General features: G+C 46.1%; 1 protein-coding gene across 1 annotated transcript in view; it reads right to left on the bottom strand.

The window, feature by feature from the left end:
- LOC119163801 (constitutive coactivator of PPAR-gamma-like protein 1 homolog) overlaps positions 1-24936 on the bottom strand; it is a 75662-nt gene that overhangs the window by 17740 nt on the left and 32986 nt on the right. Inside the window, exons 9-11 of the mRNA XM_037415872.2 lie at positions 13835-14127; positions 10398-10556; positions 1971-2183 (exon numbers count right to left, since the gene is read on the bottom strand). Coding sequence (XP_037271769.2) covers positions 1971-2183; positions 10398-10556; positions 13835-14127 — 665 coding nt within the window. The remainder of the gene's footprint in view (positions 1-1970; positions 2184-10397; positions 10557-13834; positions 14128-24936) is intronic.

Consider the following 24936-nt stretch of genomic DNA (forward strand, 5'->3'; position numbering starts at 1 on the left):
TCCAAACTGATAAGCGGCCTCGCGGCAGACGAGCACACGGCGACAACTTGCTACAGGACTAGAAAAAACGACACGCTCGTACAAACAATCAGTCCTATTACATTCCCGGTGCATATTAACTGACTAAAAGTATGCGTGCCATGATATTTTTCCCTCGGAACAGCGAAATTAAGTTTTAACAGCATTATTCTCGAAGCACAGATTTTGACCACTTTCTTTTGCTTGTTCGGTAAAAGTGGACCTAGGACAGCTAGAGCTGTAATTCTTTTTTCACAATGTAGCTAAATGGGCACAAAAAACAATGCTGGGATCCTATTTTTAATGGGCAGCTTCATTTTTTAAATTTAATATAACAATTTCTGTATTTGGTTATACATATGCAATGAACTTTACTGTGCTGTAATTAGAGAAGTACTCATTCAATTTTCGATCAGCTTGCAGCATTGCACTCCTTAGGCTTTCTAGCATTCATTTATATGTCAATGGCTATGTAATTATAAGTGCATACATTTTTAGGTAAAAATGTTGGAATTCTTTGTTTTCTTCATTTTCTCGAAATGGCAATTTTGTAAACCCTGCATGAAAATTACTGCAATATATCTGAAACTATTACAGATAACAGAATAGTTTATTTTGCAGCATGAAGCTATATATTTGGAGCACACAACATAGGAAGCAGATTTTGATGTCTCTTGATGCAAGTTTTTCAAACTAGTCTTTTATGTGACCACACAATGGCCCCATTCAGGGCTGTGAAGTTTAGTGTACTGTAAAGTAATAAACAATGACCTATTCAAAAAAGTGCTTCTTATGTTCCATGTCTTATGCTTTCTACTGTCAATCCCTATGTTATTTATAAATTTTTGACAGGTGGTTATTTTTCTATTATGGTAAGAACAATAGAAATTGTTATCTTGATTATTTAATTACCTAATGAAGCTACAGGAAATATAACTAAATTCTTAGAATCCGGAGAACAAACTAATTAAGCATGCCAACTTTTGTCACATTTGGTTCAAAAATAAATGAGAGAGCCCTAAGACCCATGTCCCCCCTTAAGCTGAATAGTGATTAAAAAGTGGGAAGTTCCGGACGTTTATAGCTTTCGCCACCCGATTTTCCAGACTTTTTACCGCTAACCGCAGACTCGAAGTCACTATCTATGCCACCATTTTGTTTGCTTTCATACCCTTGAACCCTACTCTACTACCGTGCCGTGGCTGCCGTACCCTCGAAACCGTAAATGCGCAATACAGTGCACACCAATCCGTTGCCAGCTGTAGCTTAGTCAAATTTGTGGCCGTAGCCGCACGGTGCTGTTGTGATACTGTGCTGCCCACTGCTGCCTGTGCCCAAACAGTTGGAAGAGCTACCCTGTTGACCTATGGTCTGCCGTCGGCATGCTTGCAGACTCGTGGAAGGCGGTTATGCAACAGAACATACAGAACAGACACTGTGCACAAAGAAGCTATTGTCAGAAGGGTGTGCAAGGCAGAAGATCTTGATCTTCAAAAACTGCAACAGCCGGAGAAAAGAACGACCCCGCAGAATGTGTTCAATGCTCTGAACACCATTAGCTCGTGTTTCGCCGAGCTCAATGACGTGGCAATGCACCACTTTTTACAATTCGAATTGAGAGTCATCAAAGTGCTCCAGGGAAAGGCTCGGCAAGGTAAGCTTGTTGACTCTTGGCAATAAGATGTGTTTTTAGTCAATTCCCTATCTTTTCTGCCACATTCTCACACCAACGAAATTTCTGCAAGAGCGAAACTTTTTCCTTTCCCCGCTCATTCCGTTTTTGCGGGTTGCAACAGCGCAGTCCGAGGTCGAAGATGCGCACCATAAAAATTAGGGGAAAAACCTTAGACTATATGCGAGTTTTACAGTACTTTTGAGCAGTACTGTAATGTTGACACAGCTGTAGCAGCTTTTTGAAGATAAAGGCCAAAGAAGAGAGAGGAACCCCGCACCTGGAGTCCCTCGAGGATGGCGGCCCGCATGCGCTCAACCTTGGCCACTTGGTCGATCTGTCCACCGCAAACCTCGACAAGACTCTTGGCCTGGGCGGCCCTCAGCAGCTTCTGATGGAACAGCTTGCCATCAAAGTACAGCCACGGGCAGCACATCAGCCACGGCACTGGGGCACCACATGCATCGTTTGCAAACAACGCGTGCTCCACGCCCTGCATCAGCAGCAACAAAAGGAGTGTTGGAAATGAGATTCCAGAATGCTTCTGGGTCGATCTGAAAACAAATCTGTGGGTGCACAGTGAAATCTGATAACTCGACTCTGAAATATTAATAAAAAAATTCTGAAGTAAAAGAGTTTAGAAGTAAACCAAAATCATAAAAGTGAGGCCTTCTGGCCTCGGTCAGATGCTGCAGAGCCTTTTGAAATCTGCACCACAGCTTTCAACGGTGAGTTACAAACAACAGCATTACTGTGCCAAGAGTGCGTGCTTTTACCAAAGCAGCAACTCCTTGTGCAGTTTGAAGCCATTAATTCAAGAATGTATTACAGGCACTACTTGTTTTTTCAATGTAGTGAATTTTTGTGAGCTTTATTCTGACAACAAACTTGACTGTGGAAGATTGCACTGTCACATCCTTAGCAGACGCCCACAAATACTAACATGTTTATGCTTTGTGTAAGCACACTGCTTGTGTTTACCCTTTACAGTTATAGTCTACACTTCCATGTCACCATACCAGGTTTTTTATGGAATGTGGCAGGGAGCAATACAACACGAAATTCAGTTTTCCCGTATAACAGTTAAACCTGGATTGACAAAACGAATTTGACGAATTCCCGTAAAAATTTGCTATGAAGAAAATTTCGTTACTGTACTTACTCGAGTAATGAACTCGCCCTCAACTTAGCCTTTAAAAAAAAGAAAAAGAATTTAATGTATATCATTTCGGTATGATAGCCAGTGCCATTGACAATTGAAAGAACGTTAAATCAAGCCATTATATCACAAAATAACAATGCAATAAAAGTCAAAACATAGTTTTGCGAACATGCTAAATAGTTGCGAGCAGTGCGGACGACGTAAATCAAAATTTGAAGGTCGCGCCTTTTTTGGCACAGCGCCACGCAAGCACAGCGGCCCAAAAACAAAGCAAACAACAAAGCGCATGGCTTCCAAAACGGCAGGTGCACAGCTTAGCACAGAGTTTCCTAAATATACAACGGAGGGAACTCTGGCAATAGTGTCTATGGGTGGTCCAACGTACGTCGCTTCAGCCAGCAGGGGAATGATGGGTAATGCACTGATTTGTCAAATATGCGTACTTCTGGCTCCCTGTGTGTTCGTGTGGCTTGAAGCTGTCGTCTCACGAAACAAAAATCAGCAAATGTTCGGTGGTTGCGCTTCACCACCTTATTCTTTCAGGCTTACCATTTCAAATCGGATCACGAAGTTCAAAAGGATTCGTTCTTTTCGCCGAAACAAAACCGAAACACTAAAATAAACGAAGTCACAGGTGCTTTTTGCCACCCGCAAGCAGGAAGACTAAGCAAATCTGTGTATTATCCATAATTCCCATGGTCGCTGAACGATCGCAGCGCCAGAGTCCCATCCATTATTTTAGGAAACTCTATGCAGCGTAGAAACACGCCCCACGGCCTCCATCTTGGAGGCCATGCAAAGCGCCGCCATCCAACGAGGTGTTCTTGTTGTCGGGTTTGTGGTTGGAAAACAGGTTAGGACACTTGCTGCGCAGGGTGCATTCGGCCAGTACACTAGCTACACGGCTGGTTACAAATAGCATGCACTAGAGCATGGGAACCGGGCAGCTGGACAACACTTCCCCCGTCGATCCGTCGTTGCAGGAGTAAACAAAAAGAGCTTCTGGCTTCAAAACAAATTTGTCGCACATTTCACGGGCTGAAACAAGCAAAGCCATCACACAAAATTTTTGCTGTTATAACTCCAGTGACGTCCAGGAGTAGGGCAGATCCACGCATTCGCCCGGGACAGTTAGAACGGCGGCAACGCCCGCTTGTGGGGCGCAGGCTCGCCACACGCCTTCGCCTGGGAGTTGCCAGGGCCGTGAGCGCGCTGTGTGGCTATAATGAACTGGTGGTTATAACGAAGTAATTACGACTCCCCCTTCAACTTTGTTATAACGAGGTATGACTGTAATTCGATATAAGCCTGCAAAGGGATTGGATGTCATAAATTCACATATAATTCACAAAAGCACTTTATTGACGAAGCTAGCTTTGTTGAGCTGGAAATAATCCTCCATTCCCCCCCCCCCGTTTTAACCACTTCGTTGCCTTCAACAGCACGCATTTATCAACATGTTATAAAGAGTCAAAGCAGTCGAAGAGTTGTGCTTCAACGGCGGTGGGGCAACCCCGGAAACTGCATGCTCATGCCAAAATGACAAAATCTGGGGCAAAATTCCTAGATTGTGGCAAAAATTCGTTATATCAAGGGTGTCTCTTTCTGTTTTGTAACATAGAGGTCGCAAATGCAAGTGCGTCTATGGAGTAACGACAGAGAATAGAAAAACTTATATACTGTATTTACTCGCATATACCTCGCACTTTTTTTGGCGGAAAACCGATGCGAAGTTGGGGAGTGCGAGAATTACGTGGGGAAAACTTTCCACGAAAACGTACAGAGCAAAAAAGAAAACGAAGTGACCGCAAATTGGCATTCTCAAACCAGCAACTAACAGCAAGCTTTTGAGAAGTGCTAATTAAAACTTACCTCAACAGTAAAAGCACAGGTTCAACACAAGGCACGCTTTATTTGAGACAAAAAGTGCAAGCAAACAGTCGGGAATTAGAATACCATACGCAAAGCTTGTGGGCGTAGCGGTAGCGTGCGTCATTCAACAGGAGCCCTCAAAAAGTTAGCGTAGAACGTCAGTATTGGGCTGATGGCTATTTAATAGAATCGTCCGCAGTTTCCTACTGATGAAATAAATTTTACCATCAATCCCAGTTTCAGGCACACGGCAGGCCCAACGCGTCTTGGTGGCTTTCAGCAGCCGTCACCAGTAGCGAACACAAAACTCATAAACTCCGAAGGGCCTACCGGCAGCCCTGTTGACGTTGTTTAGTGCATGTTCTATCACTTTCAACTTGAAGGCAGCCGTGTAGCTTCAGTATCGCCCCATAACGTGACAAGATTACCGACACACCATACAAAACACGCCGCAATGCATACTTGCCACTTTGGCTTGGCTTGGATCGAATTGAATCTTCATGCAATAATAGTACGCTTAATGCTTAAGAGATGGAGCCAAACGGTGCACCCTATCATCATCAGTGGTTAGAACGAGCAGACGACATTATTGCGGCAGTTTTCGAGGGTGCGATCATTACTTGAGGAAAAAAGAAATCGTATTTTTGTTGGGCCATGTGGGGGGAGGGGGGGGGAGAATTATGCGAGTGCGAGGATTACGCGAGTAAATACGGTAGAGAAATTTGTTATATAAAGGTTCGTTATAAGCATGTTTAGCTGTACAATACAGTGAAACTCCGCTACAACAAACGCTGCTTCAACAAAATTTCAGATTCCCTGTCAGCAGTTCATAGAAGTCAATGCATAAATATTGTCGCCACAACGAACACTTTTTCTTTGATCGTCCCGCTTCAACGAAATTTTACAATGCAATTCCAGGCTCATATACTCATTGCTATGCAGTAAACCCAATCTTTAACATTTCAGTGCATTTTCAGAGCCTGAAAATGCGTCAACGAAGTCTAAAACATGCGTCAGCGCCACCAGAAACCACCACTATACCGCCGCTGTTCAGCCAGCATGGGCGCTACCATTGCTCGATAGTGATGGCAATAAGACTCCTGCTTTTGTTTTGCCACTGGCTTGCTTTTGAGCCGCAGACTATCCGAAGCTAAAGCTCAGTTCATGGTTTCCTTCTCGCAGCTGCTGGGTGCAATAGCGGCACGATGCCTTTTCCGATCCTTATCATTATGTTTGCGCTTGGCCAGTGTGGTAACTAATCAGAGCTGCTGTTCGTCCGCATTATCAACAAAATCGGCTAGCCACGAGTGATGGATGATGAGAATGGCATAGAATAATGCAAAAGTCGCCGCTCCACGATACCCTGCCTCCATCTCGGCATTGTCGGATACTTTTGACGGTAGACAGCTGCTTGTGTTAACCTGTTAATCAACTGTTTGGTTCATTCGCGAAAGCAGTTTTAGGCATTGTTTCACCATGGCGTTGTTTCACCATGGCCTCTCTATGCATGGGTGAGAATCACGTCCCGATGCTGCTGGGAAAGAATAGGAAACAGCGAACATTTTTTGAATTTGAGAATAAACGTTCTTTTGTTTTGCTACCTCAGATCAGCGATATTTTTTCGATTTCACTACAGCGAAATTTTCGCTTGAACGAAATTTTTTCTGCGCCCCATCAGTTTTGTTGTAGCGGGAATCGACTGTATTACAGCAGCACGCAATATACAGAAAGCTTCAGGTGCTAACCATTCCCTGGTGTTCTTGCAGCTGGAATTTTGAGATATCTGAAGCACGAAGTAAAACTTTCTGAGGGGCGACACGGGTTTTAAAAGCCGAAAAATCGTGAAAAAAACATTTTTTTTAAAATGGCAGTTTTGTTATTTCCATCCAACATTCTACCATTTTGCCCAGTTTTATGCAGTTTGAAATGATATCTTAGCCGTTATATCGATTTTCGGCACCAGTGCCAGCTAAATACGAGCCAAGGATTCTGTAAATAAAGCGCTTCTTCCGTGACATGCGACGGCCACCATACTTGTCCGACAGCCGCGGATCATATATCGTTTGAAAGTGCAGCCTCTCGCTTTATTTTCGCGCCGCTTCCAGCTCCGACGCGCGTTGGCTGAGAAGATATCCCGCTTCAAAAAGTAGTCCCAAAGCGTGCACTAATTGGCCAGTCACGGCACGTGACCCGCAGCGGGCCACGGCATTGGCTTGACTGCCGCCGCCTGCATCACTCCGTGGCCGCCGCGGCAACTGTGCACACATCGTATGCGTCGTGTTTTCGCATGCAAGACGATGTTGACGCCGTGGACGAAGTTCGCTACTAAGTACAAATTCAGAAGAAAAAGGAAGACTTCGTACAACTTCCAGAAACGCGCTGCTGTGCCACCACCTATTCCTGATCATGCGGACGTGCTAGGCCTAGTCTCCCAAAGCGCTGCTGACAGTGGTCGCGGCTCTTCGTGTTGCAGCCAAAAGATTTGCAGCGTATAAACAGCGAAGATAAAAAAAAAAAGAAAACTTAAAGTACTTGCTTCAACTCCTGCTGCTGCCCGAAAACGTGACCTTTTGGATCGCGATGACGCTGCTGCCCAAGCTAGCAACGATCTCGCTACAAGTTTTTTCTTTGCTAGTTACGACTCTGTGAATGCGCTGCTGGTGTCTACCAGTTGAAAGTGTACAAATTGGAGTGGTAGCCTCACGCTGAAAAAAAAAAGTGAACAGGATTTTGGCCTTGCTGTGAAGTTTGTTGCCGTATGCGCGATTTGCGGCGATGGTGTGGAGGGATGAAGCTCGCCGTGCGTGAGCGGCAAAGCGAAGCTCAGACCCTTTGTCATAAACGTCCTTGCGGAGCATGTAATGCAGAGCACCGGAAACGAGCGAACGGCAATGAATGACATTTTTGCGGCGGACATTTCAGAGAGAAGAATGCACAATAAGACGTGGCAGGGACACTTGAAAACGAAGTTCATCTGCGCAGCAACCGAAGGGGCAGAAAAGTTGATGGGGACATGTGTGCAGTTGGTACACGATTTGTACCGTAACCTAAAAATAAACAGCCCGGACAACATCGCCATATTGTACGACGGCACATGGATGACGCGCGCCCACTCGTCTCATATCGGCGTTGGCAAAGTAATTGAGCTGTACACAAAATTTGTGCTCGATTATATAGTGCTCAGCAATTTCTGTGCTGGGTGTGCCCAGGCACCAAAAGAAAATGACCCTGCCTACCATGCTTGGAAGGAGGGACATGCATTCTACAAGAGCACGAACTTTTTAAAAAAGCTGGGGAGCGGCACTGATCCTCTTCTAAAGATCGCTGCAGAAGCATAAGCTGCGGTACACGACCTTGTTGTCGGATGGCGACAGCGGTGCTTACCTTGCTCTTCAAGATGCAAAAGTGTATGGATACATACCCGTGGACCAGGAAAATTGTATTAACAACATACACAAAAGAATGGGTACAGCACTGCGAAAGCTAGTTTCCTAGCAGAAATCCTCTGGTACAGAGAGTCTCGGCGAGAAAGGAAAGCTGACTGGCGAGCTTATCACCAAGCTCAGCTGCTACTATGGCTGGGCCTTGAAATTGCGTAAAGGTGATGTGAAGGCCATGCACAAGGCAGTGATGGCCACATACTACCACGCCACCTCAAACGATGTCACTTCAAACCATGCTCTCTGTCCAAAGGGCCCAGATTCATGGTGCCGCCAAAACGCAGCGAAGGCCAAAGGTGAGCCTGCTCCAAAAACACCGCCACAATCTGCCACCCCATGTATGTGAGGAGCTTCTTCCAGTTTATAAACATTTGATGAATAACTTCTTCGGTGATGCCAAAGAAGGAAGACCCAAAATAACAACGAGCGTCTCCACTCAATGATTTGGGCAGTGGTGCCGAAGGAGAAACACGCATCATTGTTTGCAGTACAAACTACTGTGGCAGAGGCTGTAACGAAGTTCAATTCTGGATATGAAAAAGCTTTTCCAGCCATACTTCAAGAACTACAGATAGACCCAGGCCAACAGTTGACCAAGAGCATGAGTGAAAAAGGCCGCCACCGTACTGAAGCATGTGCACACAAGCATGCTTCTGCTGAAAACTTGCAGCGTGTGCTAAGAAAACAACACCGAAATGACTCTAAACAGACAGACTATGTTCCTGGAGGCTACTGATGCCATAACTTTTGTGAATATTGTAAACAATCTGTTATGTTTTGTATTAAATATGAGCCTATTTTGTTTCTCGACGTTTACTCAGAATCTGATTTTGGCGTTTTTAAAATTGCCAAAGCGATATCTTGGTCTTCACGGCACATATAGCCACAAATCTTGTGGTGGCGTGTAGCTACATATGTCTGCTATGCAAATGCAGGAACAGGTTTTTCAATTTAGCCTTTGTAAATTTTTATTTTGGTACTAACTGTATCACATGATACAGATATAAGGAGATAGAACTTTAAATTGCTATAAAATTGATAATACCTGTAATATCATACAGCCATATGCCAATATTAATATTCTGGTCAATAATTGCCTTGCTATTGTTCTGATAAACAGTATAGGATTAATTTGAATTATCTCTGTAACCACCCAACCAATTTCAAAAACAATTAAAATTTTGAAATCAGCTTGAAAAACTGTCTGTGTTACATTTTTCATTGAATTTGGTCAAGAAATAAAGAAATCAAAAACCCTCTTCCTCCTAAAAAGGGATAGAAAAAGATATCGAGTTCACACTGCAAGGTATGTATTTCCGATTAATTTATTTATTTTTGAACATTTACCAGTATTTCAATTTGCCAAAAGCTTGCTTGGTTTATGGTGTATTAGAGGAGTACAAACAAAATTTTCAGTAGATATAGCCATCGATTCCCGTGAACATTTGTATACCATCTGCAAAATATGAACATATGAAATGAACAACGAATATAGCTTGGAAGGTTTTTAAAATTAATTGTGAAGTCTGAATGAGTGCTAGACTCCATCGTGCCATTGACACTCTCAAAGGGGACCCTTGGGGGACCCTCTACTTCCCTCACGTCCCCACGCTGCAAACAATAAAAGAAGTTATGACGTGATAGCCGCTCTTTTTCTTTTACCGCGCTCGTTCCAACAGTCTATACTTCTCGGTGGACGATCGCAAGTGCATGGTCGTGGCGCACGTTTTGAAAGTTGTGTTCGGCGACACAGTCAATGCCAAACACCAAACCGTTTCTTATTTAAAAGTAATTCTTGATGCGGACCGTGCGGAAGTGTGCCACAGTTTTGTGTGCTGACGTGGTCAAGAGCTGCACCCGGCAGCTCCTCGTTCTTGGAGCTCTTTTGAACCGGAACTGGTAATGAGGGGTCTGTAATTAATTATCTGTCACAGCAGCAAACGATGTGTCGTGTTATGACAAACAGGACCCCAGCAACACCATGCAGCATAAAAATGCGAGGCCAAAGTTTTTGTGCCTGTACCCCTTTAATGTTTGCTGTACTGTACATAGGCAGGAGGTGGGGCAGTGCTGTGTGTGCTCTTGTCTGTCCCATACCAAACTTGCGCTCTGCTGCTTAGTGTTGTGAACAAACTAGCTCGACAACAAATTCTCTTGATCCGCATCGGTTGTTATTGCAACATCGTCAAAGGAACAACATAAAAGACTGCACACCAATTCGCCACATCCGTACCTGCAGGAAGAGAGAGGCGAGCTGAATGCCGCGGACAGCCACCAGGGGTAGCTGCATTCCCTGGGTGCTCTGGGCATCCATCAGCTGGGGCGACACTGCCTGTGCCAGGAATGCATCGAGCTCCTGGCGTCGTAGTACAGGTGCGCCACCGGGGCCACCCTGTTTTTTTTTGGAAGAGAACAAACTTCAGTTGAGACAGAAAGGCACTTTCTAAAAGACCAGGGTTTTACCACAAGCACAAAGAAACAAATGCAATGCAACGGTTTGGAATACACTCAAACCTCATTATAACAAAGCTGCATCTTACAAGAAAGTAAGTTTTCTATGCAATATAACCTCATAACAACAGACCTTCACAGTGGAGAGGATTTTGGTCAGTTATAAAAGGAGTATGTAAATGCGAAGTACTGTTACAACAGACTTGCATAAACACTCAATGGGTCTCTTATAACTAGATAGAATTGCTACTCACAAACGAATTTACTTTCAACAAGGACATAAAAAATGATTTTTTTTATCACATTTAGTTTCTGTCGCACTGGCAGACATGCGAATGCGATGAATCGCATCGCCCCCCCCCCCCCCGCCCCCCTTCCGGCCAAGCTCGGTACGGAGCGACTGCTCGGAGCAGCGGCTAGCAATGTCGAGAGTCGGCGTTTCAAAATGCAAGACCAAGCACGCTGTGCGCTGACTTTTTTTTTTTTCTTCACACAGTTAGGCATAGTTAAACAACCGCAGATTGGCGGCCTTCGTTCTTAAATCGGTACGTCGCTATTCCGTGGTGCACCATTCCCGTCTCAAGAATATGCTGATGTTTCAGGCGGAGGTTATTTAATTTGGGATGTCCGCCGTACGGAAGTCCGCTGTAAAGGAGTCCTGAACACCTTGCAGGTTTCACATTTTCGCCATTTTTTCTCCTACAGTGCAGTTCACTTATAACGATACCACATATAACAATATATTAGTTATAACGATGGGTTGACTTTACCTTCTCATTTTTTGTATTGGGGCTATGGGAAAAAAAAAACATATATAACAATATGCTGTCCACCCCATATCGGATACAATGATAAAAATTTTGCCATTTAGACGGCAAGTTTCAGAACAATCGTAACATTCACATCAAAAAGTTCCACTGAAACAAACGCGACAAGATGAAAAGCTAGCGTAGGCGAGTTCGTATTTACCGCCATTGCAGCAAAGCGCTGCCAGGGCGTCGTGCCCATTTTGAAAGCCAGAGAGAACATCGCGAGTTGCCGTGGCGCAACGCAGAAAAAAAAAAAAAAAAGTTTCCGCAGATGCCCGCGACTAACACCGTGGCTGCAACGAAAGAGAGAGAGCAAAAAATTTAAAAAAATGTGAAAAGCAAAGCTGTGCGCAGAGTTCCGCCCGCCGCACTGACTGGACTGAACCAGTCTCTCCTTCTTGGAAATTGCATCGCGCGAGCAGCATGCGCAGAGCTGAGCGTCAGCGAAAATGGCGCTGACTAAGTGCAAGGCCGTGTCGCTTGACACGAAGTTGAAAAGTTTACAAGACTCGTGACAAGGATTCAAGGTGAGCACCCTTGTGAAAAAATAAGAGCTCGCACAGTCGGCGATATCCACAATCCTCAAAGCTGGCAGCACTGCATTTTTGACAGCTGGATCCAGTGGCTATGCTGACGAGCGGAAGAGGGTACGGGAGCTTTTGTATGCAGACGGGGAAGAGGCGCTCTACAAGTGGTTTCTGACAATCCTTTCACAGAATGTGTGCATGCCACTGATTTCAGCATCTAAACTTTTTCGGGACTGCAGTGAATACAGCTTGCAGCTTGATACTTTGTAGCGAGTGGTTATGCGCATCTTTGGAAAAGTGGGCCTATGCTTGCCACAAAGGCAAAAAATATCGCTTTTCTGCTTGGTCGGCCAGATTTCGAACCAGAAGGCACATGGACACAAAGGTTCAAAGAGCGGCATGAAATTGTTGACAGAAACATGGTGGGGGAAGTGGCTTCTCTGGACTCCCAAGCGAAGCAGCATGGGCTGCAGACCAAACTGCCCGCACTTATGGAGCGCTTCTCGGACAATGATATTTATAACTGTGACGAGACTGCCCTTTTTTATCAAATGATGCCATCGAAGACTCGTGCTTTAAGAGGTGATCCGTGTCCCCGCAGTAAGCACTTCAAGGTTAGAGTGACCGTATTGTTCTGCGTGAACATGGATGGCAGTCATCGGATGAAGCCCTTCGTTATTGGGCCATACAAGAAGCCTGCCTGCTTCAAAAATCAGCACATCCTGGTCGGCTACCGCAGCAATAAGAAGGCCTGGATGACCCGCATTATGTCCGAGGAGTGGCTGCTCGAGATGGACGGTGCTAGCGATTGACTGCTCGGCTACCAGTACGCCAGGGGCAATGCAGACGGGCCCCTTGAATTCAAGATCAGCCTTCAAACGATTTTGCGCTTTGTTTACGGTACGTGGTATAAGGTGAAGCAGACCAGCAAGCAAAACTGCTTCAGGAAACCAGGCTTTGTGCGTCACGACCAGCCTCTCCCCCCACCCCCCCCCTCATTGACAGCGAGACCTGCACGGAAACCGCGAATCTCGCCGAACTTTGGGAGCACATCGCTACTGGTGACACAGATAGCGCGTGTTGGGAGGAACTCACCGATGAGGCAATCGTCGCGACAGACGCCGGCGTTTTGCGACGGCAGCGACAGTAGTGACGAGGAGGTGAACAGTCACAGTGCTTCTCCGGCCCCGTTTATGACCGCGGTAGCAACTTCGAATATAGGACTACTTCATCGCGCCGAAACCATAAACGCTCATCAATATATAAAATAAAGTGTTTTTTTTTTTTTGACAGCCTTTAATCTACATCATCTGTCACTTGTGGAAAAAGCGAAATCGAGCCTAGAGCTACGAAAGGTACGGCCAGTGACGATTTTTTACGACAGTCCTGATAAAATGATCGATTATAACGATATATTTTCAGGTATCCTCGATATCGTTATAATGGACTGTACAGTAATGTCTGCTGTACCAAAATCCGTAGTAAACAAAGCTCAAACAATGGAACAAATAAGGTGGTTGACATAATTATGCCAATCGGTATGTTGTATCCGAAAGTCTGTTGTAAGTAGATCCGTTGTAACGAGGTTATACTGTACCCGAACATTCATTATAAAGAGTATTGCTAACACTGTAAGACTATTCTTCATTTACTTCATTACACGCAATATTTCGTTATGTCCATTTTTGTTATAAAGAGGTATGAGTTAAATAAAAAAAGTATGGCCAGCAGTATGATTGCCTTTTGCTTTCTAGGGATGTTAACTTCGCATGAATAGCTCAAGTGAGGTGAATTGTGAAGCAGAGGAGGTGACAGTTGAGCCGTTACCACTGTAACCGATAGAAAGTGAGTAACCAGTAGCACAGGGGCGGGTGGGGGTGTACCTGAGACATGAGGAATCTGAGCACTGCGCAGGGGATGAGCAGGTGCTGGGGCACGTAGGCCGTGTTGAGCATGAGCGGCACATCACTGCGCAGGCAGCTGAGGAAAGCACGCAGACGGCACTTTTTGTCGTCCAGGGAGGGTCCCAGCCAGAGGCGCTGCACGGTGGGCACGGGCCAGCCAAGCTGCACCCCTTCCACCAGCTCGTAGGGACGCCGGTTGGCCCCCTTGCCGCTGCCACCACCGGAGCGGCCCAGCCACTCCACGACCACCACGGGGGCCGGACCTTTGGACTCTGTTGGATGTAGTAACAGAAGGAGAGGTGTCACGCTTGCATGGGCACAACACTCGTGGACTTGCAAGCAAGTTACCTTTGAGAGAACGCGAATTACGACCCCAGGTGCTGTTGTTCACGTTCACAGACATACACTCACACCTCATAAGCCATGAAAATACTTTGTTACAGTCGAGCCTGCTTACAACGAACCTGAGCGTGACGCGGCATCCATTCGATGTATCACGAAGTTCGTAGTAAATGAAACACAGCTTTTAAAAAAAAGTTGCGAGTGAAAACCCCGAAAAGTCTGTGATGCACGTGTTTCGGATAGCAAAAGCGATAAGGGTGGTCTCGAGTTCACTTAAAACGGCAGGGTGCTCGTTCGCCGAGGCCCGTGGCATAAGCTGCATGAGGCATAAGCTGCATGAGGCATAGACTCCAAAGTTTCATCGTTCTCGCAATCCGATTCCACCAAATCGCTCTCGCCACGTACTTCATTCACAATGCCCCAATCCGTGCACGATTCCGCAATGTCGGCATCATCATCAGCCATAACTAAACCATTGTAACAAATGCCTCACCCGCTCTCCCAGGTAGGAGTCGCCGACGCGCTGCCACAAATTGCTGCCACAGTTCGGAAGCTTCAGGCTCGGCATCGGGCCTGACGTCGACGAAGTCGGCCTCGCGGAAACAGTTTCACGCGCATGTAGCCATCACCACCGCCCACGAAATATTCACCATCTCCACTGCTGAATACCGGGACGGCCAAAGCGGAAAGTTGGCTGCCAGGTACCTAACGGCAGCCAACTAGCGGCACCTAACGCGCAAATTGCGCTCAAGCCAAGCGGTCACACTTTCGATGTTTTGTTGAGTGGCACGAAAAAACAAACAAACAAACAAAAAAAACGTGCTAGTCCTCCCATCGACCATCATGACCACACACGCACACCAAGAGTGAGCAAGACTCGCACACACGACCCACATGCCAGAACGCGTAGAACAGCTCTGCGCCCGTTTCCAGTCAGAAAACGAAACTGATTCGAGCCAGCGTGGCGGGCGTCGCGGAGCGGTGAAGACTGGCGAAGGGGTTGTGATCAAGAGAGAGGATGCAGGGGAGGGCGACCTTGAAAACCAAAACACACGGGAAGGAGGCAGGTTGGGTAGCTTGCTTGAATGGTCCGCGAAACTCGCACGTAGAAAAACTTGGAAAGAGTGCATGGCCACCTGATTTGGTGCGCGCGGCGATGTTTGAAGAATCGGTGGGCGTGGTCAAAAAATCGTTTTGTTGCACCGCCGGGTTTGCGTGGCCTTACGAACTTCGATACTTTGCGATTCATTCTACGCAAAGTAACAGCCGTTTTCGCACTACCGCACGTGCGCGGAAGGCATGCCGAGTTGAGTGCAAAGTGAGCAAAAACAAGTCCTAAACACGAAATGAATCGCAAATTATCAGAGTCGGTAGGGTAGCATACGCACGTGCACTAGAAGCAGACTATCGGATGTTGGCAAATGGTATGTTCACTCCAGGCCGGCAACGTCAACGACAGTACCAGCGATCAAAAACGGTGTAGATGGCCGACCGGTCTTAGAAAGATCGGTGGCAGTGTGAAAACACGGGCCTCGTCTGGCGATGCGGGGTGCTCAGAGTAGCGGGGAAACAATGGATGGTGCGGAGCGTCACAAAAAGCGGTCGGGGAGAGCCGCAACTAGAGCGACGGGGAGGCAGGGTCGGCGTTTAACAATAAGAATGTACGGGCACCTCGCCAATGCCTGATCGGTGGTCGAAATTGGTTTCTTAAGAAGTTGGCAGACCGCTGACTCCGTTCGCTGTAACATATCAGCAGCACTAAGAGACGTTTGTTGTAAGTGCGATTTTGCGCCATTGAACTAATGCATGTTTTGACGGTCACGTGGATATTGTTCGTTTTAAGCAAAAGTTCATTTTAAGGGGGGACGCGGCACTTCAGGACCGAAAATCAGCCAAAAAATCGAGTTTTCGCGGACCTTCTTTTCGTGTTCCCGACATCATTGCGCACCTATTTACAAAATTTCATAGCCGAATACCATCAACTTTTATCGTTATTCAACTTTAAAAAACCGAAAACGGGCGTCCTGCCCTTTAAATTGAGGGTGAATAGCGCAGGTTTCGGCTCTACGATACGCGGGAACTACGGGCTCGATCGGCGCCATTTTGGTCTTGTTTGAAAGAACACGTTTTCAGCTGTTTTTTTTTATTCAGTAAGCAACATTGAGCGTTTCCCCGGCTCGAAAAACGGGGCCTCAAAGACGAAGAGCCGCGCTCACTGCCATTGGCTAAACGGCGCACGTGACTGAAATGGCGCTTTCCGGTTGGCTGGAAGCTCGCGGCTTGCGCCTGCATACGCGACCCGACGCCATTTTGAAAGGGTTACCGCTGTGACGCCTCGAAATCGGCAGAGCACTCTGAAGCTTCTGATCGTATCGCCATGCCTGGAAACGCAAAAAAGTATCGGACCGTGCACGCATTTGGTCGCAGGAAACGCAAAGGTCGTGGGAGAAAGTCTACGAAGTCATCAGAGCCCTTGGTTGACTCCGACAAACGATGTGTCGACGCTCCGCGGCCGTTCAGCGATGGTGCGACCGAGCGCGTTGCCTCCGACGACGATGACGGTGAAGCGAACTCCGGACGACTACGAATCGACGCCAAGGTGGTGACAAACGCCGAAGTTGAAGAAAATCATGCCCGGGAGAAAGCGACGCTCGACCGGCTTCCATCGGCGCCAGCAACTGCACGGAAAATTGACTTTTTCACCGCGAATTGTAGCGAGGCAACCGCACAGGACTCGGACCACGCTGCTCCTTATCTGCTTATGCATCTAGATATCCTAAACGCGATAATGGGTGCCTTGTGTTGCAAAGCCTGCCACGGACCGGCTACGATTGTCAGAGGGGATCGGGACTATGGACTTGCCGTGAAAGTGCTAGTGCAGTGTGAAAGGTGCGGCGAGATCGTGAATGAATGGACTTCGCCCCGCGCGAACGGCACGAAAACGTGCAATCCGTTTGAAGTAAATCTTCTCGCTTCGAGGGCAATGGTGGCTACCGGCAACGGCCAAACGAAAATGAACGATATTTTCGCAACAATGGGCATCTCACACCGCGGTATGCACCACAAGACGTTTCAGCGGCATTTGAAGAACACGCTGGCACCCGCTGCAACGCGAGCGGCTGAGTCCGCTATGAGCGAATGTGCGGAAAAGGTTAGAACAATTTATGATGACTTGTGCTTCGGCCACCGGGGCAATATTGCCGTTAGCTACGACGGCACGTGGAAGACGCGAGGCCATTCTTCCCACATCGGCGTGGGCACAGTTATCGAATTATTTAGTGGCTACGTGTTGGACTACGTCGTTCTTTCCAACTTTTGCCTAGGCTGCGAGGTGGGCCCAAAGCCTAGTAGTGAGGGCTATCAAGAATGGAAGGCTAACCACAAATGCCAAAAAAATACGAACAGCAAAGCGGGGCAAATGGAAGTGGAGGCGGCTCTAATTTTATTTCAGAGGTCGCTTGAACGCCATGGCCTGCGCTACACAACTATGCTGTCTGATGGAGACTCTAAGACATTTTGCGCCATACAAGACGCCAAGGTGTATGGTTACATTGACGTGCAGAAGGAAGACTGTATTAATCATGTACAGAAACGGATGGGCACCGCATTGAGAAACCTGGTGCAGAAACAAAAGTGCGATGGGAAAAGAGGCCTTGGTGGGAAAGGCAGGCTCACAGGTGAGCTGATCACCAGGCTGAGCACATATTATGGCCGGGCTCTGAAATCGCATGAAGGTGACGTGGGCGAGATGCAAAAGGCTGTGATGGCCACATACCGCCACGTCACCTCCACTGATGAATGCTCGGACCACAGTCTGTGCCCAGCTGGTGAAACTTCATGGTGTCGGCACAATGCCGCAAAAGCAAAGGGTGAGCCCGACCCCAGGCATGCCTACAATCTACCGAAAGACGTGGCAGAGGCATTACTACCGATTTATACCCGGCTTTCGGAAAGAGCCCTGCTTCAGAGGTGCGAACGCGGCAAAACGCAGAACTCCAACGAGAGCCTACATTCGGTAATCTGGAGTTTGGCCCCCAAGGAGCACCATGCGTCCCTGTTCGCTATTGAAGCAGCTGTTGCAGAAGCAGTGCTGCGCTTCAACACGGGCAATTTGAATTCTGCAACGGCAATCTTAGGTGAAATGGACATGAATGCGACAAGTACTGGTGCCAGGAGAGCGAGAGAAAAAGACCACCGTCGCAGCATTGTCTCCAACAAGAAAAGAACAGCCTCATTGGAACTCCAGAAGCTAGTGAAGAGGAGGCATGAGCACAGAATGCATTCAGACTATGCTTCTGGTGCGTTTTGAGGTTGTCTTGTTGCATCTTCTGCAATAAAAATGTGTGCCCACGTTTTTTCTCGATTTCTCAAAACGACAATTTTCATGTGCTTCCCATTATGCCAGAGCAATATCTCTTGTTCTATTTGGGTTATCATTACGATTTCTTTTTTGTTTCGAAGATAAATGCAGGGGATGTGTCGTAAAGTAAGTTTTATTGTAATAATTTTTGGAGAAAATTCTCTAAATGGATCTTTTGTTTCAAGTGTAGATGGGGAAATTTTTCATGTCATATTCAACATCCCACAACTTTGCTTCGAAATAGCCCAGAACAATGATTTATACTTTATTGCACACTGTGAACATACCGAATTGGTTCTATAGGTTGCACATCAATATCCAAGTTACAGTTAATTAGCTAATTAGGCCTTAATTGAAAAAGTCGCAGTTCATTATATCTTTAAAACTAATTGTCACAGCAAAAAAAGAATTAGATTTTTGAAATCAGCAGTACAATCTACATAGGCTCTCCAAATTTGACTGAGGTACTCGCAAAAATAAAAGAGTTTTTGGAAGGTGTAGCATCCCCCCTTAAGTGGGGCTGTTATATGTGGGCTCGACTGTATATCCGAAAATTTTGCGTTAATATGACTTATAGAGTGCTTTAAGGAGAGAAGCTACCACAGAAACCGAACTTTTCAATTTTTTTAGATATCTTATTGAAGCATTCAGAGTAATTTACCTACAGCAAAAAAAAAAAAAAAACCCTGAAAATTTTCGTAAATTGTGTTCAGGGGTTTTAGTGTTTCTGAGGTCTAACTGGGTTGTTCACTTGGGTGCCTGAGGAAGAGCCGGAAGAAATCCCAGCACATACCAGAAGGCTGAAATTATTTGTGGTCATCCCTGAATCCTAGGGCGCTAAAGAGCCGTTTTTTTTTTCAATTTCCCCTAAAAAATAATATGGAACCTTGAATTTGATGTAGCCAGTATGTATAACATTTATTAAAAATAATTGTTTATTAATAATTGATGGCACCAATTTTGACAAAATGAAGCTTGTTACACCCTGGCAAAATCATCCAGAAGCAGAATAAAAGAAACGGCACAATATGATAAGCAGTTCTTGAGAAATCACTTTCCTCAGCACCACAAGTAGCTAAAAAATCCATTTTGAGAAAATGGGTTTTGAAAGTTAGGCACAAGGGTTTTCCTCAAAAAGCTCCAGCAGAGTAGCTTAAAGTGTCCTTGTGCACTCTTTTCCTTTTTTGTCTTCCCTCCATCTCTTCCAAGTGCCGTTTGAAATTTAAATTTTTTTCTATTTTTTGCAGACGTAGGGCATCTCTTTCAACAGCCTTCTGCATCAGTTCAAATTTTTTCTGTGTCGCTGACGTAGATTCGAGTTCAGCGTGAACGGTGTCTCGACGTCTCGCATTCGCATCAATTTCTTCCTTAGGAAAAGCGTCCACAAATGAAGGGACGAGGGCCCATGCACGCTATTGGCCTTGATGCAGACGAAGTTCTGGTCTGGCGATCTTAACAACACTTGGTGTCACTCTCAACGGTACTGATTCAGAGCACGTGCTGAATCCGGCGATCTCAGACACGCTCAATGCATTTGCAGCTCCAGGTACACACGGTTTGTCGGATTCTAGACTGGTGGCAGCTGACAGCACAGTTTCGTAGCCGCAAGCATCTGCGCACTGGGCACTTGCAGCAGAAAAGCGGAATTTCGATTCTCGTAGAAGCCGCATATTGCGTTTCCGCGCTCCGAACTAGCGCACAGTCTTTGTTGCCGGCATAACACACAGCAACAAAGATAAAGGGCACAGAACTTGTGTGAAAATAAAAAAAGAGAAACTGATCGAAAATACAGCGCAAGGCAAAAAGCGGCTTGTAAGCAAACGTCTATCGAAGCGGACGGAGCAGAGATGCAACAGCAAGGCAAGCGTGCTGTTGCCCGTGAGATATGAATGAGCTGCTCTAGACAATCAATGCTCCGCATCGTATCTTGGAGAAACGCCGATAGCATCTCAACCACGCCGTTGACGCCACTTTGAAAGGCAGCAAATGAGAGAGAATTCACGGTCAAAACAAGACTAAAATCGCGCGCGCGCACAAAGTTTGGTTTGATTTTGGCTTTTGCGCGTGTTTTAGGCGATGCGGCGGCCTTGAAGATAGCATTTTTTTTCTCACTTTTGGGTTAAATTAGGTGCTGATATTTTCAAAATAGGTAGTTTACATGACATACCACCCGACATACAACCCAACAATATGGTTTTAAAAAAAACAGACTTTCTCGCGATCTTTCTGTTTTCAACGGCCGCGTCCCCCCTTAAAACAGCGAAAGAACAAAGTCGTCGCACATTGCGATTAGCGTAACGAGTGGGTCGTCCAATGCTCTAAAACATTACAAAAGCTTCTTCTTGTTCCCAAATAAACTGTGGCACTTATCCACTTCAGCCATAATTCCTCATCGTCGTCAGCCAATGCATGAACAATTGGCACGAAATTCCTTGTAAGTGTTTAATCGGATACCACGCTTCCAAGAAAAATAACACACACAAAAAGAAAAAGCGTAGGGAATGCCGGCCCTCTACCCAGAAGTTTATTATTTAGTATTTAGGGTGGACATGGTGTGTGGAGATATTTTCCGTATTTGCAGACCAAACATGATGAAAATATACATGCTTATGTAGTTTCTCCTGCTGATTTCAAATACGTGAAAATTTTCATTGTAGGTCAATTAATTTAAAAGGTACAAATTGCTGCCCCTCTATTGTTTTCGAAGACAATAGAAAGTGCTTATCAAAAAGTAAATATTATTGCATAGCTAGACAGTGCGATTAGCAATAAGTGCAATGCTGAAATAAGATTTCAAATTAAAAAAAAACTAGTGATTCTGCAGATGATGAAAGTTGAGGAGTCATGTCATGGCTTTCACATCAAAGAAATTTAATACCTTCTAAATTTATATGGGCAGCAAATGAAAATTCTGCTCTCGGCACTTTGTAATAAACAGATTGGGCTTTATGTCAATGAAAAAATTATTGCTCTAGCTATTCTAGATTGCAAGATATCGCCCCACAAACTAGTAAAGTCACCGAAAAGCGTGTTTTCAGAAAACTGAGAAAAATGAATAAAACTCATTCATGTACATAACTGTACTTGAAAATGCTCAGTATGCACCGGGCATGTAGTCCTTTTGACTACGAGTCCCTGTGTTGTGCTTTTTCAGGGACGGGTGCATGTTCTCCGTTGCTTGTCGCTTCTTGGCTGATGCTGCCGTGCGCCGTCTATCCTTTTCAGCCATGCGGCTGCGGCTTTGCCAGCTGGGGTTTAGGCTCAGCTCTTTCATAATGTCTTCTGATGCCTTTTTATTGCCTGCATCGAACTTGAGCACTGCTTCTGCTAAAGCTGCCTTCACCGTGAATAGCGAAGCATGTCGCTCCTTTGGTGCCAGCGCCCAGATCATTGAATGCAGGCATTCGTTGTTATTTTGGGTTTTCCCTCACTGGCATCGTTGAAACAGCTTTCTGTCTGACAAGCGCTCATAAATGGGAAGTAAGGCTTGGCAGACATGTGGAGGCAGCTTTCGACGATGTTTGAGAATGGGCTCCCCCTTGGCCTTTGCCGCATTTAGCTTGCACCAGGAATTTGGATCAGGTGGGCACAGAGTGTGGTTTGCCACATCATCATTGGATGTGATGATAAGTGGCCATCACTGCTGTGTGCATAGCATCAACATCACCACTGTGTGTCTTCAGAGCCCACCTATAATAATTGGTGAGCTTGGAGATCAGGTCTTCTGTCAGGTGGCCCTTTCCCCCAAGACTCTCAAGGGCAGGGCCTATGTGTTTTGCAATCAAGTTGCGCAAAGCCGTGCCCATACGCTTTTGGACATGATTAGTGCAGTCTTCTTTTTCCTCTGGGACATAACCATAAACGTTATCTTCTTGTAGCACAAGGTAACAGCGGTTACCTTGCGCTACAAGTCCATCAGCTTCTGCTCGAAGGCTCCGCGGCTGACGGACTTTGCACAGGCTCCGTGACAATTGATGCGGTAGCTAGGCCTTCCGTGGTAGCAATGACGACTTCGCCATGGGACGCGGAGAGTGTAGCGTCTCGGGGGGGTTTGCTGTATCACTGAGCACTTCTTGAAATTCGCTACTAGCCTCCTTCGCACCTTTTTCGTACCAAACTTGTGCCGCGTGCGGAATTTGCGCTCAGGATTTGACTTCGTGAAACTTTTCCGCTGACACTACTGAGGCAAAATGGCGCTCATGGACGCGCGCCTCAATACCCAGAGCAGACGAAGGCAGGAGCCTCCACCGATAGGGAGGCAAGCTCAAGTCACGTGCGCGAAGTAGCGAATAGGAAGGCACTCCGATACTTCTTTTTGTCGCTCATTTTACAAGCTGCCAATAGTTGAACTGGACCCATTCTTGCGGGAATTCGAAGGCGAAAAACGGCTCTCTCAAATGAAACCAAGCGGGTCGCGCTGGCACACATGAAAGGGCAGGGGCACGTCAGGGAAAATGTGCGATTTCAGCACTGATTTTGGCTCAAATTTAGCTAGAAAGCACCGTATAAAGGGTGTTAGCGGCTAAAATAATCATATTATAGGTATGAAATTCACAATATAAGTGCACTAGTAGCTGTAGATTTCAAAAACGCAATAAATAAAAAAAAAACGACCTTTTTCGCAATTTTTCGGTCTCCACAACCCGTGTCCCCCCTTAATGCCCTAGTGGGTATCAAGCAAGTGTGCTTGCAGTAGTTCCAATTCGTATTTTGAAAAGGCTCTGAAAAGCCGCTCTTCTAGCTTTCGCCGAGACTATGCTGCGCCTTCGGTGCAGGCCTGGCGCTTTTTTATTTTGTACTCGCTAGAAATACAGTAGACTCTGGGTGTTACAAATCTCAAAGAGAAGTGAAATACTCGTATCACCAAAAATTGTGAAAAATTCATTTTGAAACGACGATATATGCACGGAGCATTTCTTTCAATCGAAAGAACTTGCACACCTTTCTGAGGCACAAGCGATTTTTGGGGTCCGCATATAAGTACAGGGCAGAAATTTTATATCATACAACTTCGAAAAGAAAAACACACCAGACTTTACAGTAAAAGCTCGTTAATTCAACACCCGTTAATTCGGAAATTCGAATAATTCGGACGGCTCTATTGATCCTGGCCGAAGTGCATGTTAATCTGTGGGACCAAACTTTTGTTATTTTGTCGGGATTCGGCTCCGCACCGCTTAATTCGGACAAATGCTGACGGCTGCTGCTACACAAAAGTGTGATAAAGCAGCGCTGGCACCACTGAAGTGAAACCGAAACCTGAGTGGCATCGCCATCACCGTCAACTAGTGGGGGCGATCGCAGCGTCACTGAACGTCGGCGTCTTCTTTCTTCTCCACTCAGCGCCTCCGACGCCATTTTCCCTTGTGTTGTCGTGTCGGAACCATCTCTTCTTGCGGAGTTCTCTTTTTCTTCCATTGTGACCGTATTTGCATGCCACCACCATCGTGCGCTGCAGTGATGGCAACGCCGAAAAAGCGGCAGAACTACGACGCGAAGAACTTGGCGACTAAAGTGAAAATTTTGGAAGCACTGAAGAACGGCGAATCGCGACGGCAGGTTATGACAAAGTACAACGTGAAGCGGAGCACGTTGGGAACGTACGTGAAAATGAACAACAGATTCGACAAGCCTTCGAAAGCGAGAAGTTTCATGCCTCTAGAAAGCGGTTGCGAACCGCAGCTCATCTTCAGCTCGAAGAGGCTTTGCTCCGGTGGATTACTGACTGTCGCAACGCACATCTGCCTTTGAGCGGACCTCTCATCATGGCGCAAGGTGAGAAGTACGCTGCAATGATGAACATTGAATCGTTCAAAGCGTCAGAAGGGTGGTTTGCGAGGTTTCGAGAGAGACACAAACTTGTCTTCAGGAGTGTGTGCGGCGAAAAGGCCAGTGTTGACGAAAGCGTGACCACAGAGTGGAGAAATGTGAAGCTGCTGGAGCACATCGCCGCATATGAGCCACGTGACGTGTTCAATGCAGATGAAACTGCTCTATTTTTCAGAGCTCTGCCCGACAAGACGGTGACTTTCAAAGGGGATGCGTGGATTGGTGGCAAGAAGTGCAAGCAAAGGATAACTGTGCTTCTTGCCGCCAATATGACTGGCACGGAGCGCTTGCCACTACTTGTCGTCGGGAAGGTGCTTTTAAGCCACATTGTTTTAAGGGGGGATGCTACACCTTCCAAAAACTCTTTTATTTTTGCGAGTACCTCAGTCAAATTTGGAGAGCCTATGTAGATTTTACTGCTGATTTCAAAAATCTAATTCTTTTTTTGCTGTGACAATTAGTTTTAAAGATATAATGAACTGCGACTTTTTCAATTAAGGCCTAATTAGCTAATTAACTGTAACTTGGATATTGATGTGCAACCTATAGA

This window comes from Rhipicephalus microplus, chromosome 9 (genome assembly GCF_043290135.1).
Source record: "Rhipicephalus microplus isolate Deutch F79 chromosome 9, USDA_Rmic, whole genome shotgun sequence".
Classification (NCBI taxonomy): domain Eukaryota; kingdom Metazoa; phylum Arthropoda; class Arachnida; order Ixodida; family Ixodidae; genus Rhipicephalus; species Rhipicephalus microplus.